This window comes from Gambusia affinis, linkage group LG07, assembly GCF_019740435.1.
Source record: "Gambusia affinis linkage group LG07, SWU_Gaff_1.0, whole genome shotgun sequence".
In the NCBI taxonomy this organism is placed as follows: Eukaryota; Metazoa; Chordata; class Actinopteri; order Cyprinodontiformes; family Poeciliidae; genus Gambusia; species Gambusia affinis.
In genome coordinates, this window is record NC_057874.1 from 8610457 (window position 1) to 8625597 (window position 15141).

The following is a 15141-nucleotide window of genomic DNA, read 5'->3' on the forward strand; positions in this document are numbered from 1 at the left end:
TTTTGTAATTAAACCTAGAGAGGTTTTTAGATGTAGAAGGCCAGCGATAAAAGCCTGCGTATACATGGAAAAGTCAAGAATGTCAAGAAAATAAAAGGAATAAATGATAAGACTAAAATATCTAAGCAAATCATGGCCAAAGCTTTACACGTTTGTCTTTACATCACATGAAGGTTTGCAATTTTGTTTTATTGTTTCCAGTAACTTCATTCATTCTATCTGAAATGTTTAGAGCAGCGTAATTCTGACTTATAGCAACATTGTTGTTATACTGCAGTTAAATTATCATCCTGTCTGTCTTGCATTAAAATGTTGGTATGAAATTGATCAAAGTGCTAAAGACATATTGCAGCAACAAACCAAGAATAACCTGACATAATCTCATGTAGCACAATGCATAGGCCCTGTCTGCACTGAAGAAGATTTACTCACCCCGTGGCACAATGGATGTTTGAAACAGGGCTACTACTATACATTTCTGATTAATGACCAACTTTACAATGTCAACATAAAAAAATATTTCTCCAAAATACTGACAAATACAAATGTTAAGAAAAAACGTAAACATATATTTAAAATGTGCTTTCAAAAGGTACTTGCAGTCTGATAAATGAGCCTCGTCAGAACGCATGTCTTAATTCATTGAACAGGACACTGACCTGCCATTTTAAACCTAAGATCAATTTAAAATGATACAGTACCCACTACATCACTGTATTGCCTGCCAGATGCACACCTTCTTTCCAGCACTAATCTGAAAAAAAGTGAAGTAATTTCACATTTTTTGCCCACAAAAAAACTAATAGACTGGTACTCTTCACAAACTAACACATAATTCTAAAAACAAAAGCAAGAATGACAAAATATGTAAATACAAAAAGTAACAAATACAAAAAGAAGCCTAAGACATGGAAAAAATATGTCTGTCTCCAGCGCAGCCACTAATTATGTTCCTTAATTATGCCCATCTGAGATATTTGGTGAAATATTAAAGAGGATATTTTATTGTCTGACTGAGAAAGTTGGACTGTCTCTATTGGTAATAACACAGCTCCTACAATTATTTTGTGCACTTAAATACTTGTGGATGCTATTTATGTTGGCAGATTACAGAAAAGCTTCAGATGCTGAGGAACAGACCATTTCACACCAGCAGGAGGTGAAGCAGCAGATTAAACATTTGCTGCCCTGCAAGCATTGATATCTGTGTTAAGTTTCACTGTCAGATATACAGTATGTGATGAATGCATACTTTTTGGTATCCAGTGATACTTTTTAACAGCAGCATGTGTCCACTTATCAACTCTAATGATAAACTATTCCCTGAAAACATCAGCTGAGACGAGGAGTGAGCATCGCTTTGCAGTGAGATGAGCTGGTTGGTCTTTTACTTAGAGGTGTGCGGTTCTTAAAACTTTATTCAAAATACAATATAAGGATTCAAGGCCTTCTGGTGAGAATAAGCTGGTCGGATTGAAATAATTTCTTGCAATCATGGCTTCTTCTAAAACGATTTAAAACCCAGCACCCAGCTTGCTTGGACAGGGCTAATGAATTCATCAGGTGGAACACATCTGCTGCGTATCCAATTATTTTAGCTAAAGCGCGCTTTTCCTTCGTACTGGGTCAGTCATAATTAAATTACCTTTGCATCATCTAACTGCGGAATGAGTCTGCTTTGTGACAAACTCCTCAAAGTTTTTACCCCACAGAACAGAGATAAAGTCTTCCACTCACCCTTACAGTAGCTGTACATCACTGCACAAGGCATTTCCTTCATTACTAGAAAGTAATGAAGGAAATGAAAATAATCTTTCCCTTCAATGTGGTATTCTACATGACATGAAATGTAAAAACGTGAATTGATATCTATACGGATGGCTCGTCTGTTTTCCCTTAAGCCTCCTTGTGTAGCTCCCCACAGTCCCATTACCCTGCCTGTTACCTGAGAGATAAACATCTCGACTGAGCTGTGTTTCTTTAATAACAGCTGGAGAGCACAACTATACGGCAGAACGTCCGCAAAGTGAGAGTCTGGTTAGTAAATGTCTTTGGATGATCTTATGTGTGGATCTGCTAGGATCAGAAGAAAAGCCCATCATCCGTCCGCCCGCAGCTGTTTGTGATGAATGTCACCTTCTCTATAAGCCTATTTTGCTGATGGTCTGTCAGGGGAACAAGCTGACAGCTGGGCCTTGCAGATGTGTGATGACGGTCCCATTCTTAGAATCATAAAAGCAGCACAATTTATATTTGGAGGCAAATATGCTAGGACTCACGCCTTACAGGAGGGGGACGACATCTTGTTATTGTTAATTACAGAGATGATCTCTATTGGAGTTTTGTATTGTTTTTGTCGTCTGGAGCACGTCTGTTTAATATGAAGTAACCATCGGCAACAAGAAGAGTAGAAGCAAGAGCAACATGTCTACAAAAAATAATCTGATAAGGATTATCATCTGCTTTTATCATAAGGGTGTCAAAAGGTTTATGTTTTATCAAACCTAGAGTAAAGTTTTGGTATGTTTTAGAGTATTTTAAGTGTGTTTTATGAAACAGGTTTGTTTCCTGGTCCACACATAAAAATGACTTTAACCTTTGAACCTCATTTGGGCTCCCCAAAGCACTTTATGTTTTCATCAATCACAGAAAAAACACCCTACAGTTATGAAATGAGTGGAACTAAGAATAAATGTTTTCCTTTTTTTAGCGTAATTGTACAATTGGAGAACGGTAGAAATGGTTACAAAGGATTTTCTTTCTTTTAATGCCACTTTAATGGTCCAACAGTAATAATATTATTTAAGGAAAATAACTTAATGGTGATTACTCCTTTTTTGCCCTCCTGTATAATAAAAATTCTTCACGTGCCTTTTTGTCATTGGCCGCTAGACTATTTCATAATATAGCATATGAAATGCTCTCATATGCTATAGAGAGCATTTCAATGGCTTGTGTGGCCATGCAAGCCGTTGAAATGCCTGCAGAATTCACTGACTGCACAATTATTAAATAGTAAGTAGTGTAAGACAAACAGTATTTCAATAGAGCAGAAGAAATCTTATGTTTTTTTAACAATAACAATATTTGTTGCTATATTTACCACCAATGACAAAACAAAAATTAAATTTTTCTGAAAAATTCACCAACTGCTGGTTAAGTAATTGTTGTTAATCTTATGCTAACAACAAGTGTTTTCTGGTAACCAAGTGCCACGAAGTACACATCTGATTTTTACTTTTGCAAAATTTACCAACTGTAAATCTCTTGTGTCTAAGCAGGTAAGCATTATATCAAAATAGCTTATGTTGGGTAAATAATGATTAATTTGGTGTTACGAGGTTAGCACTTTTTTCTGCTAACGAACTGCCATGAAGTGTAAATCTGATTTTTATTTTTGTGTTGAATGTCAGTTTAATAATTTATTTACCACCATTGACAAAAAAACCAAAATAGCATTTTTCCTTTTTTGAAAAACTCACTAAATGCACAATTCTTGTTAAGTAGTTTAAGTTAAGTAGAATTTCAAAAGAGCAGAAGAAATCTTATGTTTTTTGAACAATAACAATATTTGTTGTTAATCTGTTGCTAAGAGACGAGAGTGTTTTCTGGTAACCAAGTGCCACGAAGTAAACATCTGATTTTTACTTTTGCAAAATTTACCAACTGTAAATCTCTTGTGTCTAAGCAGGTAAGCAATATATCAAAATAGCTTATAAGTTTTCTAAAAAATAATTTGCTTACGAGGTTAAGAAACTAGTTTTTCTGCTAACGAACTGCCATGAAGTGTAAATCTGATTTTTATTTTTGTGTTGAATGTCAGTTTAATAATTTATTTACCACCATTGACAAAAAAACCAAAATGGCATTTTTCCTTTTTTGAAAAACTCACTAAATGCACAATTCTTGTTAAGTAGTTTAAGTTAAGTAGAATTTCAAAAGAGCAGAAGAAATCTTATGTTTTTTGAACAATAACAATATTTGTTGTTAATCTGTTGCTAAGAGATGAGAGTGTTTTCTGGTAACCAAGTGCCATGAAGTAAACATCTGATTTTTACTTTTGTAAAATTTACCAACTGTAAATTTTTTTGTGTCTAAGCAAATAAGCAGTATTTCAAAAGAGTTTAAGTTTTCTAAAAATAATTAGCTTGGAGTTAAGAAACTAGTTTTTTTTTTTTCTGGTAACAAACTACCACAAAGTATAAATCAGACCTTTTGTGTTGAATGTCTGTTGTATAATACATTTACCACCAATGACAAAACAAAAATTACATTTTTCTGAAAAATTCACCAACTGCACAATTCTTGTTAAGTAATGTAAGTTAAGTCGTATTTCAAAATAGCAGAAGAAATCTTACGCTTTTTGAACAATAACAATATTTGTTGTTAATCTGTTGCTAAGAGACGAGAGCGTTTTCTGGTAACCAAGTGCCACGAAGTAAACATCTGATTTTTACTTTTGCAAAAGTAAAAATCAGAAGGCAGTGAATTAACATTAGCGCAACCACTAGCAGAGCATTGCCCGCTAGGGGGGGCCAGTTCACTGCCCACATTAGCAGTCGCTACGGCCCAGGAGTAGCCTTTTAGCTTCTTAGTTATTTTGTTTATTTATTAGCTATGTTTAGTACCGTGAATGGAGGAAGACAATGTAAGACAACATGCTAGTTATACCCCACATGCTCTATATGTACTCTACATTTCAGGTTATTTTTAACACAAAAATCAGACAAAATTAAAAAGAAAAAGTATCAGTATTCAGTATTCTAGTTCCATGAATCAGATTTCAGATCTTTGCAGGAAAGCTTGCTGCAAAGATGATGGATACTGCAGACAAGCAATCTCCCAGGATATACATTAGTGTTCTAGAAAGCTTCCACAGGTCTTAACCCAATCAAGTCTCACCAGCAGCACTTCTGCACGTCAAAAAGTGAGCGATTCATCTCCACTGACAATGTGAGTTTGACAGGAGACAAGAACGTGTGTGGACACACATACCAATCATCAGAAAATTTACCTTAGCAAAGCCCTTTGCCATGTTCAACACCATCCATGTTTCCACAGCCAACAATTTAAAGTTCAGTCACACAAAAAGTGAATCTCACCCTGTTCAATGTATTTCATTGATCTCATGTGTAAAAGCAAGAGTACTGACTATCTAGCATGAACAAGAATAACAGTTCCCCAATAGGCTAAAGCAATCCATCAACCTTTTTTGTCAATTTGCGCAACTCTCTGAAGCTATAGACTGATGGAGAACACAGAGTATAAATAAAGCTCATTAAGGCAGCGAAATTGAACCTTTGTCTTTGTCTGAGGCATGCTGATGGCCTCGAATCCCATGGGCCATTAGTGACAGACTGGCTAAAGGCCTGCTCCTGCAAAACCTAAATAAACATGCTCTCTACTGGGAAAAGGTCAGACGCTGAGCACCAAGGTTACATTAATTATCATTTGTCATGGCTTATCACAATTTGGCAGTCGACAACGAATGACATCTTGGACCAGCTCCCATTAACAGAAGCCGTCATGGAGAGGAAGCCTGATGGACTCCGCATTCAAAGGCCAGCCCAGCATGTTGATGCTTTTACCTCATATCATCTCTCGCCTAAGTCCGAAATGGCATGTCACAGAATCCACTGCAGCTTCGGAGAGACACGTGACAGCCATAAAATATTTAGGAAGATAGTTTAAAATGTGACATGGGTCAAATCAATATATATAGATTAAGAATCTAGTCTGTAATACTTCAGACGTTCGGTTTCCATTTCTTGCTCGCATGTGAGGCAGAAATCAGTTTACACAGTCTACCTGTCCCTGCTTGTTATTCTTCTGCCTCTCACCTGTGTTCTGCTCTATTGAGGTTCTGTTTTGTTCTGTCTTTTTCCCATTAGACTCTACGTTTATTTCTGCTTTCTGGGCACGGATTCCGACCTTTGCCCTCAATTCATCCCATCCCTGATCTCTGTGTGTCTGAATCTTTCCTGCATTCCTACCATGTCTGACACAATACTTTATTGGACATGTGGTGCAGAGAAACAATCCTGGAAGATTCTTGTCAGAACTGTAAGATATATACTTTAAAAAGCACGTCCTCTGACAAATATGTGGCAGCTATTTTTCTCAGAGAAAAGATCCACAGCAAAATAAATTCTATAAAAGTCATTATGCTCTGCTCAATGACAGGCGAGGCACAAGAAAGAGAAAAGGGGTTATTCACAACCATCAGCCTTCGACACGGGCTGTCCATTGGCATAATGTAAAAAGGTGCTTCATACAAGATTCACTGGCTTGAAAAGGTGTTTGTCACTCCTATTTGAAATGCTTGAATGGGTTCAAATGCTCTGCTGGAAGCGTGCATTACATATATATTCGCGGCATAAGTTTAGAAACCATTCAAAACATGAAGCAGAAAGAGGATTTAAAGGCTTATGTTGCCACGTTCAATTTTCACAAAAATACGTCAACTTCAGTTTCAAACAAATAACAAAACAGAGACCTGATGTCATAATATTTGTTTATAATCTTAATGACGGCAATATTTTTGATCAGGCGGTGTACACCATGTCCTAATGTTTTGTTAATGAACAATTAAGAGTCAAAAACACCTTAATTAGATTAAAAGCAGGCAGGTTGAGACTCAACACAAAATGAATGAATTACAAGTAGCCAAGATTCTGGCATTATACAGGTAAGTGGCAGTTAATTGAAATGTGTTCTGATGGTTTGTTTGTAAGATTAAACATAGATTTTCATCAAGGGTACATTTCTGTATAAAAATGACAGTATTTTTTTTTAAATTGGTCTGATGTAACATTTTAATCTTAAATGTCATGTTTTAATTTGCTCCAAGCAGAAAATTCTAATATTTAATAGAAATAATGGCTTCAAATTCAGTCTGTGTGTAATTAATATGCATAGTGTGAAATAAATAAATTAACTTTTCAATAATATTCAACAGTGTCCTTGATAGCACGCATTATTATGTTTTAATACAATAAAACATAATTATAGTATAAAAGTATCTTCACTGGGTCACAACTACCTACAGTCCTGGTCAGACGTTTGCATACAGTCGTCATGCCAACAATGTCATTTATTTTTGGCCTTCGGTGATGCATTTAAAAATTAGTTTCTTTTTTCAGAGTGCAATGATGATACAATAACTTCACTAAATTTTAAAAGGAGGAGTAGATGCAGAAGTTTAGATTTATAGTACATTCCTATTTTTTCTGATGGAAAACTCCAAATAGATTTTGGATGAGCAGGAGAAAAGAGATGTACGTATGTATACATGTACATTTTAAATTCTAGAAATCATGAAAAGCAAAAGCTCACTGAACTCTTTTGGGGGAGCACTTAAATATAAGTTCATTTTAACTTTAGCTTTACTGCATTTTTTATTTCTTTGTTGTTTGCAATCGTAACTGATCACAACTGAACACCAACAAGTGCCAACAGATGTAATTGAAGGCTATAAATACGGTTAATTAATTTCAGAAGACATATTCCATAATTGGTTTTCTCTAATACGGTGCCAAAAGTAACTGGTAATCTAAAGTCTACAAAGTGTGCCAAGAGGAGAGCTGTTGATTATTAGCACTCTGTTCTCATGACATAACAGATTGGCTTTCAGAGCTCGTGTGCCGTAGGCTCATGTCTGTTTCTGGGCCTAAAAGATAAACTAAGAATGCAGCAGGCAAATAATTGAGCGGGTATATGATGGATCCCTGTCATGACAATCTTTCAGTGGCAAGCGAATCAACACCGACCATACCCGATGTTTTTGCTACAATAGCCAATAAGGTGTGAAGGGACAGAGTAACACTTCCTCTGGGTTAACAAGGTGTGACTGACAATTCCTGGTGCTATCTAAACGAAATAAGACAGACAGATAGACCCAGACACGTACTGTGAAGTGAAGGGTAAAAGTTTGGGTTTTTTTAACAGAGGTGCCTGATGGGCGATGTTGGCAGCTAGCCTGGGAAAATGAAGAAAAATAATTAAGTGTGAGCGGAGATGGGCTTTCTCCCTCTCCCTCTCCCTCTCCCTCCTTCTCTCTCCAGCAGCAGCTCGGGCTTGAATGTCAAGGCAAACTGGAACGATCTGCTGAGAGGCCGCGGAGTTGAAAAAGTCAGAGCAGAGCTGTGAGACCTCATCAGTTAGAAAGACCTTGGCATTTAAACCTTTTCGGCCAACTCTTACATTAATGTCGCAAGGAAGCTGTGGAAGGGCAGCCGGCTGACACGAGAGACCAGATCATGAAAGTTGTTCGGATGGCCTCATAAGGTAACTCATTAAAATTAATGCCGGGGGGCCAAAAGTGGATGTTGAGAGGCAAAGTGAATATTCTACCTACAAATAACACATGCAAGTTTCATTAAGAATGTTCAAAAGTCAAATTAAATACAGTTTAAAATAGAAAATAGGTATAAAATATTAGCGATAATTGTTTCCTTTTCTTTAATAGGATAATTTTGTTGTCTTAAATTGTTCAAAGCATTTGTAAACACAGAATAACTCGAATATGAATCCCCAGTATCTTCTAATTCATCCAAGATGGTGTACAATTTAATTTCCTTCAGTAGATTTTCATCCTTTGCAAGTTCTGCTGTGTGATGAAACTACAAAACAGTCATTTAGTTTTGATAGAGTAAGATTACAACTAAATTTTGTGCATTTTATGAGCAACTTTTGTGATAGATGAACAGAAAGAAGTGTGTTGCTGCAGAAGGAAAATAAAATTATTGTGATTATTTTGTAGAAATTAGTCTTCACTTTCACATTAAAGGGATTCTTTTGAATTTTTTTATTAAATTTTTTTTTTGTTAATCATTATTGATTTATAAAAACAGCAAAAATGGAAAAATATCCCATGGGATGAGAACTATTGTATCGATTTACAAATGTCTGCAAGTACAGAATGTTAAATGTACATTTTCCCTCATTGTTGTACAAACAGGATTGTAATAATTCTTACATGTTTTAGCAGCCAGGGTTTGTGGGGAACACTTAAATATAAGCTTATATGCATTTTCTTAGCATTTGTTAAAATTGTTTTAAACTTCTTCTGGGAATCTTTTCACAAGTTCCTCACAAATCTTTTTTGGAATTTTGTCCCGTAATTTGTAGTTTGCTTTGCTCCCACACTGTTGCTCATGTTCTGGGGTCGACACACATTTTTGCACCAAAACACAACTTTTCATAGCTGGACATTTTTCCTGAAATCTCGGCTGACTTCAATGGAAATTTTCATGATGTGTTTGATGTTTAATGTTGCTTTCAAGTTATTCCAGAGCTTACAAAATCATGACAACATCACTGGAGTTTTCCCAAATTTTCTGAAGATACTATAATGTTTCTTTCTGAAAATTTTGGGGATTTTTAAGAAAATAAAACAAAAAATTCTTTAGTCCATTTTTTGGGATTAAGCAAACAGAACCCAAATAGAAACCACTAGCTCAGTTGTTTCATCCCAACTGAGCTAAAAAGGAAAAAAATGAGTCTGATTTTGTTTTGAGCAGTTCTGTTTCTGGTTTCAACTGCACCTTCTAATGACTATTTGTAGGTAATGAATTATTAAAGCTGATGCTAAAAATAGCCACAGCAACGTAAAGAGCGGCCGTGCATAATGTTAACTCTTCTGGTATCCTGGGAAAAACTTCCTGGTGCTGCACAATTAATGACAGGTGCGCTTTCCCGACTGCAATTCAATATAAGAGATTAGAGAGGAGAGGAAAGCAAAGCCATTTCAGTGCAAACAGGTAAAGGTGATTTATTAGCTAAGCAGATATCTGGCTCAGCACCAAAGTGGCTGACGCTTATTAAATATAGTTCTTATAGAACAACTAACTGCACCATAAAACCAATCTGGCTGGTTTCAATGTTAAAACAACCATTAATCTTGACAAATGTTAGGTATCAAGCTCTGTTTTTGTGTCTTTAGCTATACTATTCACTCAGACTATTTTGACTAGCAGGTTTTATGGTGACGTGAAAAAGTACTTTTTGTGGTTACAGATGTCTTTTGAATGTGATTTTGTTGTGGCACTTAAATATTTCAGTACATTTTTCAGGTTAAACAAACTTTAACATCAGAGTAAATATAAAATACCATTTTCACATGATTTCATTTACAGTCGTGGGGTGACAGTGGATCATTAAGAGCTCTTATCTTAGAGCCCAGAAAGCTGTAGGTTCGATCCCGGCTTCCTCCTTTTACATGTTTATGGGTGAACGTGGCAGCACTGTAAGGTGATTTCATTTAAAAAATCTACAAAGTTGAGCTAATCTACGGTATTTACTTTTCTTTATTACGCCAATTTCTTATTTTCTAAGTTTTGCATGTTAACACTAAGGGGTAGGGTTGTTCTTAGTGTGAAAGCTAAATGGTAGTAAAAACTTAATCCTTAATTCCATAAAGTATAAAAGATTAAATTAATTACTACCAGCCTTACCAATGTTTTAATTTTTTTAAAAAGAACCTTTGTAGCTACATCTCTCTTGAAACAGGAAGTTATTTGTACCATGCATGAAAATAATTTGACTGATTTGCTGCAAGGCAACCGCAGCAATTGTTCATCTGGGAGGAAAATCTTGTCTTTTACTTTTATGTGGCCTCTGTCAGAGCTAAACATCTGCAGATGACGTTGAGTCAGTAGCTGATCTCCCACAAAAGCACAGTTGCATGATTAGCCACAATAATTACCCTAAGTTGCAACAATATTGTACTATGTTTGTGCTAAATGCTTTAGAAAAAGTATGCAGCGCCACTCCTTTGTCAGCAGAGATTTAGTCGGTATAACTAATTTTTAGGGACCGTCTAAACATCTCCTGCTCAGCCGTGTGTGTTTTTTTCATCCCAGTAGAGCTAAGAGATTTGGAGCAAATGACAAAATCCTGAAAGTGTCATGTTTTGCTGGTGGCATATGAACAAAACAGCAACCGTGTGGAGGTTGTATGAAGAAGCTGAATGTTCGCAGAAGCTGAATGTTTGCTGAAATTCATTTTTACATGAACACCGGACCATGCCTTCAAGCTTTTCACATTTTCTTATTCACGCCTTGCCATATACCCTTTTCAGTAATCAATTGTGTCACCAGGCGCCCTCAGCATTGTTTTCTACTTGACTTATTCAATAGACTTCAAGGGAAGCGTCTATAGCAAACACTAGAGAATATATAAGGAGTCATCAGTGAATTGTCAAAGCGGACCTGGAAATTAAACAAATCAACACAAAAAATAAGAAATCACTATTAAACTAAAAAAAAATTTTTTTTGAAATCTATGACTCGTAGTGGAAGAGACAATTGGTAATGTTTTTCTCGGCTGTAATTTGTCATGGTTTAGGTCAGGCCAGCCTGGAGGGAAAATCATTCACCGGTAAAAAGGAGTCCGGAAAAACTGATTATCTGTCAGCGCGATCAAGGTTTATGGTGTTATTAATTGTTGAAGAGCTTATGTAATAGACTGAGAGAGAAAAAAATACCAGCAGCCATCTGCAGATTAATGCACAGACAGGCGTGTAAATGATCCAGCAAATTCAATAGATTGAGGTTCGTGGAGGATAGATATGCTGCTGTGCAGCTGAAATCCAGATGATGTTTAAAAGGCGTTCACACTCTGCCCACTCTGCCGTTATACCATGACATGTTACTAAAGCAGACCATGAAAGGAGCTTCTCCACCTGGATTTGGAAATTACCTCAGCTCCTTATCCAATCACAGAACACCGCAGTCATATGTACCACCGTACTTCAAGGATTATGTGATTTCTATGCCTTTTCTTTAATTTTCCAACTTCATCAAAGCAATGACAATCATTCATCAGTGATAAATAGTGAAAATCCACTGCTTACACATGAGGGCATATTATATTTGTTTGCTCACTGACCTGACCCAAGAGCTCGGGCAGACCCAACACTTGTCCTGTGAACACGCCCAAGCAGATCAGGATGGAGTTGAACTGGCCAATGGAGCCTCTGATATGTTTAGGGGAAATCTCTCCCAGGTACATGGGGAGGACACTAAGTGATATACCTGGAGGGGAAAAAAACAAGGGTCGCGAAATACAATCAAATGACAAAGGGAGTAGAAACAAGTAAGAAAACAAAAAAGATCAAATAATCTATGGAAGAGAATTACCCAATAACATGTTGGTCTCTATTGTGTTTAGTAAATCAGTAAAACTCTGCTCTAAGCCTTATGGGATCTTAACAAGAGAGCTAATAAACCTGTACTGGCACAAGCAGTCAGCTTGGTCTGATTACATTTGATCTGATGTCATTTTAAATTAGGTTGTTTTGTCCAAAAATGATTGTTTTGTGTCTAAGTTCATTTGTTCTGATGGTTGTTTTGTATGTCACTTGGTCTGAGTCTATTTGGCCTGTTTGGTCCGAATCATTTCACCTGACTCAGTTCGCTCTTAGTCTATTTGGGAATATGCCTTTAGGTCTGAGTCCCATTATTATCATGCCATTTTGCCTGGATCCATCTGGTCTTCTCCCATTTAATATGTTAACCTGATAGTTACTTTTTGTCAGCTGTCTCTAATGTCTGAGGTCATTTTGTCTGATGTTTAGAGAGGTTTTCCTGAGACTTGAGGATGTCGTAAAAATACGCTGTACTAGCAGTTTCTATCAAATGGCACACATAAAGTCTACAACTTTTAGAAAATCAATACATGTAGTAAAGCCGATGACTTTCAGAATGTCGATTCATTAATAACATTAGAGCAATTCCATACCAGATAGTCAAGTTTGCAGATTTAGTTGAGTAAGAAAAAAAGTTCTTCATGATTATCCACTTGAAGTGAGGAGAGCTATTTTTGTATTTCGTTTGTCTTGTTTTTATTGCAGCTTGAAATATATATTTTGTTTTGTTTTGGTGAAGAGAGCATCCGAGCATATAGTTCCCATACTGTTGATAGTGTGAATATGTAAGGAATGGTTGTTACCAAGGCTGTCCTGGAGTCATTCTCTGATTAAGTGCTGTTTTTAAGTCCCTCTGCGGTTTGGGTGTAACTCTCAGAACAGAAGGCAATTAGAGCTTCTCTGCTCTCTGATCACCACCAAATTCATATTTGATAAGCAAGTTATTTTGCACATCTGCCTATCTTTATTGCTTTTGCCTCTTGATGAACGGCACACACTTTCTTTACCAATATAATATTTACCTTAATTTTGTTCTTTTTGTTTGTTTTGTCTATGTAGACAAGCAGCCTTAGTCTTTGGAAAGATCAAACGTTAAACCCGATTGTTATTTTTTTATTATTATTATTTCAGGCTGAAGCATTTTGAAAGACACAGAAAAGTGTTTCTCTGCAGATGTGTTTGTTCTCTCAGGTTCATACAGTCTGCTGCATTTGTTTACCTGCAATAAAATGCTGAGCCATTAGGTGTTATTTGGAGGGGTATCAAAATTAAAATTTAAATTATTAAATTATGTGTAGGGGTACCAAAAGGTTTACGCAGATTATTAAACCTTTTCTTCCCACTCTTGTTTCACCAAAATAAGCAAAAGCTGCAGCATTTGTTGTACACCAATAACAACAAAACGTGCTTCCTTTAATTGCACACTGACCCGAGTTCACGCCCATAACGATCCGGCCGATGATGAGCATCTCAAAAGACCTTGACATCTCACCCAGTGACAGCAACAAAGTAGCCGTCACAGCAAAGCAGTTATTCAGCAGCAAGGTTCCCTTTCTGGAAAACAAAAAGACAACGTAGACGTGACTCTATATGACAAAGGAAAGAGGAGAAGATCAGCGGTATGGACATGATGGCAATGAAACCTGAATAGAATTCTAATCCAGTTATTCAAGCCCTTTGTTGAAACGTCTGCAGCGCTGTAATTGTGATAAAAGAAGGAGAACAGCAAGCATATCTGACTTCTGTCAAAACATTTCCGCAAGGCACTCCAAAGCAAGAACAATCGGGAGTGACGAGACTCGAGACAGCCAAAAGAAGAAGAGAACAACTTCACTTTTTTGCGGCTTTAGATGTTCATAAAAGGGATAAAAACCATTGGATGCGGGGGATTCTTCAAGGCCAGGGAAGCAGAAAGAGGTTTTAATGTAGGAGGCCCCTTGTGTCAACTGGATGGAGAACATTTCATGGAGGATTCATTTAAATTGATTTTCTTTTTCACAGACCAAGAAAAACTGAAAGTTAAACCACTCACTTCTGAACAGATGCTTGAATGTGTCAGCGTGTGTAATCAAAATCGACCTAATCATCGGCCAGAGGAATGATCAGAGTAATAATGGTGCCGGTAGTTTTTTTTATTCACAAATGAAATCTAGAAAGAGATCTCCACAAACTGAGCATCCAGGCAGCTCTTGCAGACATGTTACAAAATCCACTTTATCAAAGAGTTTTCCAGCTAAAAGGGCCCAAAACAAATAGTTAAAGCAAAAGAACTTCAGACTTCAGGCTTTTCAAATTCAACTTCATTTTCCATGTCCTACAAAGCAAACACAGACTGTCATATTACGCCCGTCCCTTCACGCCTAAAATGAAATTGAAATTTCCCTTTGAAACATCTCGGAGACTTCAAATTTAATCTAGCAGGTGACTCTTTTTGCCCCCTGGGCGGCCTGACATTATTACTGAGTAATCTTGAGCTAAATCTACCCGAAGAAGCTGTATTATACTTCAATCTGTCAGCTAGTGGGGACGTGGAGTTATTTATTTTTGGCATGACTGAGAAGAGATCAAAGTCATATTTTCTGTAGTGGTGAATGAGGTCTGAAAAATTCAACATGTTTTTTTTTTTTTATTATTAAATAAAAAAAAGCAGTGCTTCTTTAGATGAAAGGATTTGCACCAATGCAAAATCTCTAAGGAATGTTTCTAGGCCAAGAAGAATTATTGTGGTAAAAGGAGGTCCAACTTGTAGTAAAGTGGTTTAATCCAGTTATATCCAACAAATTAGAATATGCTTCAGATGAGGCTCCTTAGGCAGATTAAAAGTATTAATTTTATTTTTCCCTTAATCCACATTTCTATATTAATGTCTTTGAATAGGATGTAATATTCGAATCTGAAATGTCATCTTTTGCATTAAATGCAATTAAAAATCATCATATTTATTACAAGTTAATGATGTCTTCTGATACTAGGCATAAATCAGTCAGTGTCTA

General features: G+C 36.4%; 1 protein-coding gene across 4 annotated transcripts in view; it reads right to left on the reverse strand.

The window, feature by feature from the left end:
* The window catches only part of slc2a9l2 (solute carrier family 2 member 9, like 2), a 131433-nt gene that overhangs the window by 88686 nt on the left and 27606 nt on the right, over positions 1–15141 (reverse strand). For all 4 annotated transcript variants that reach the window (XM_044122796.1, XM_044122793.1, XM_044122794.1 and 1 more), the window contains 2 exons: positions 13578–13702; positions 11890–12035 (listed from right to left, as the gene is read on the reverse strand). In XM_044122796.1, coding sequence (XP_043978731.1) covers positions 11890–12035; positions 13578–13702 — 271 coding nt within the window. The remainder of the gene's footprint in view (positions 1–11889; positions 12036–13577; positions 13703–15141) is intronic.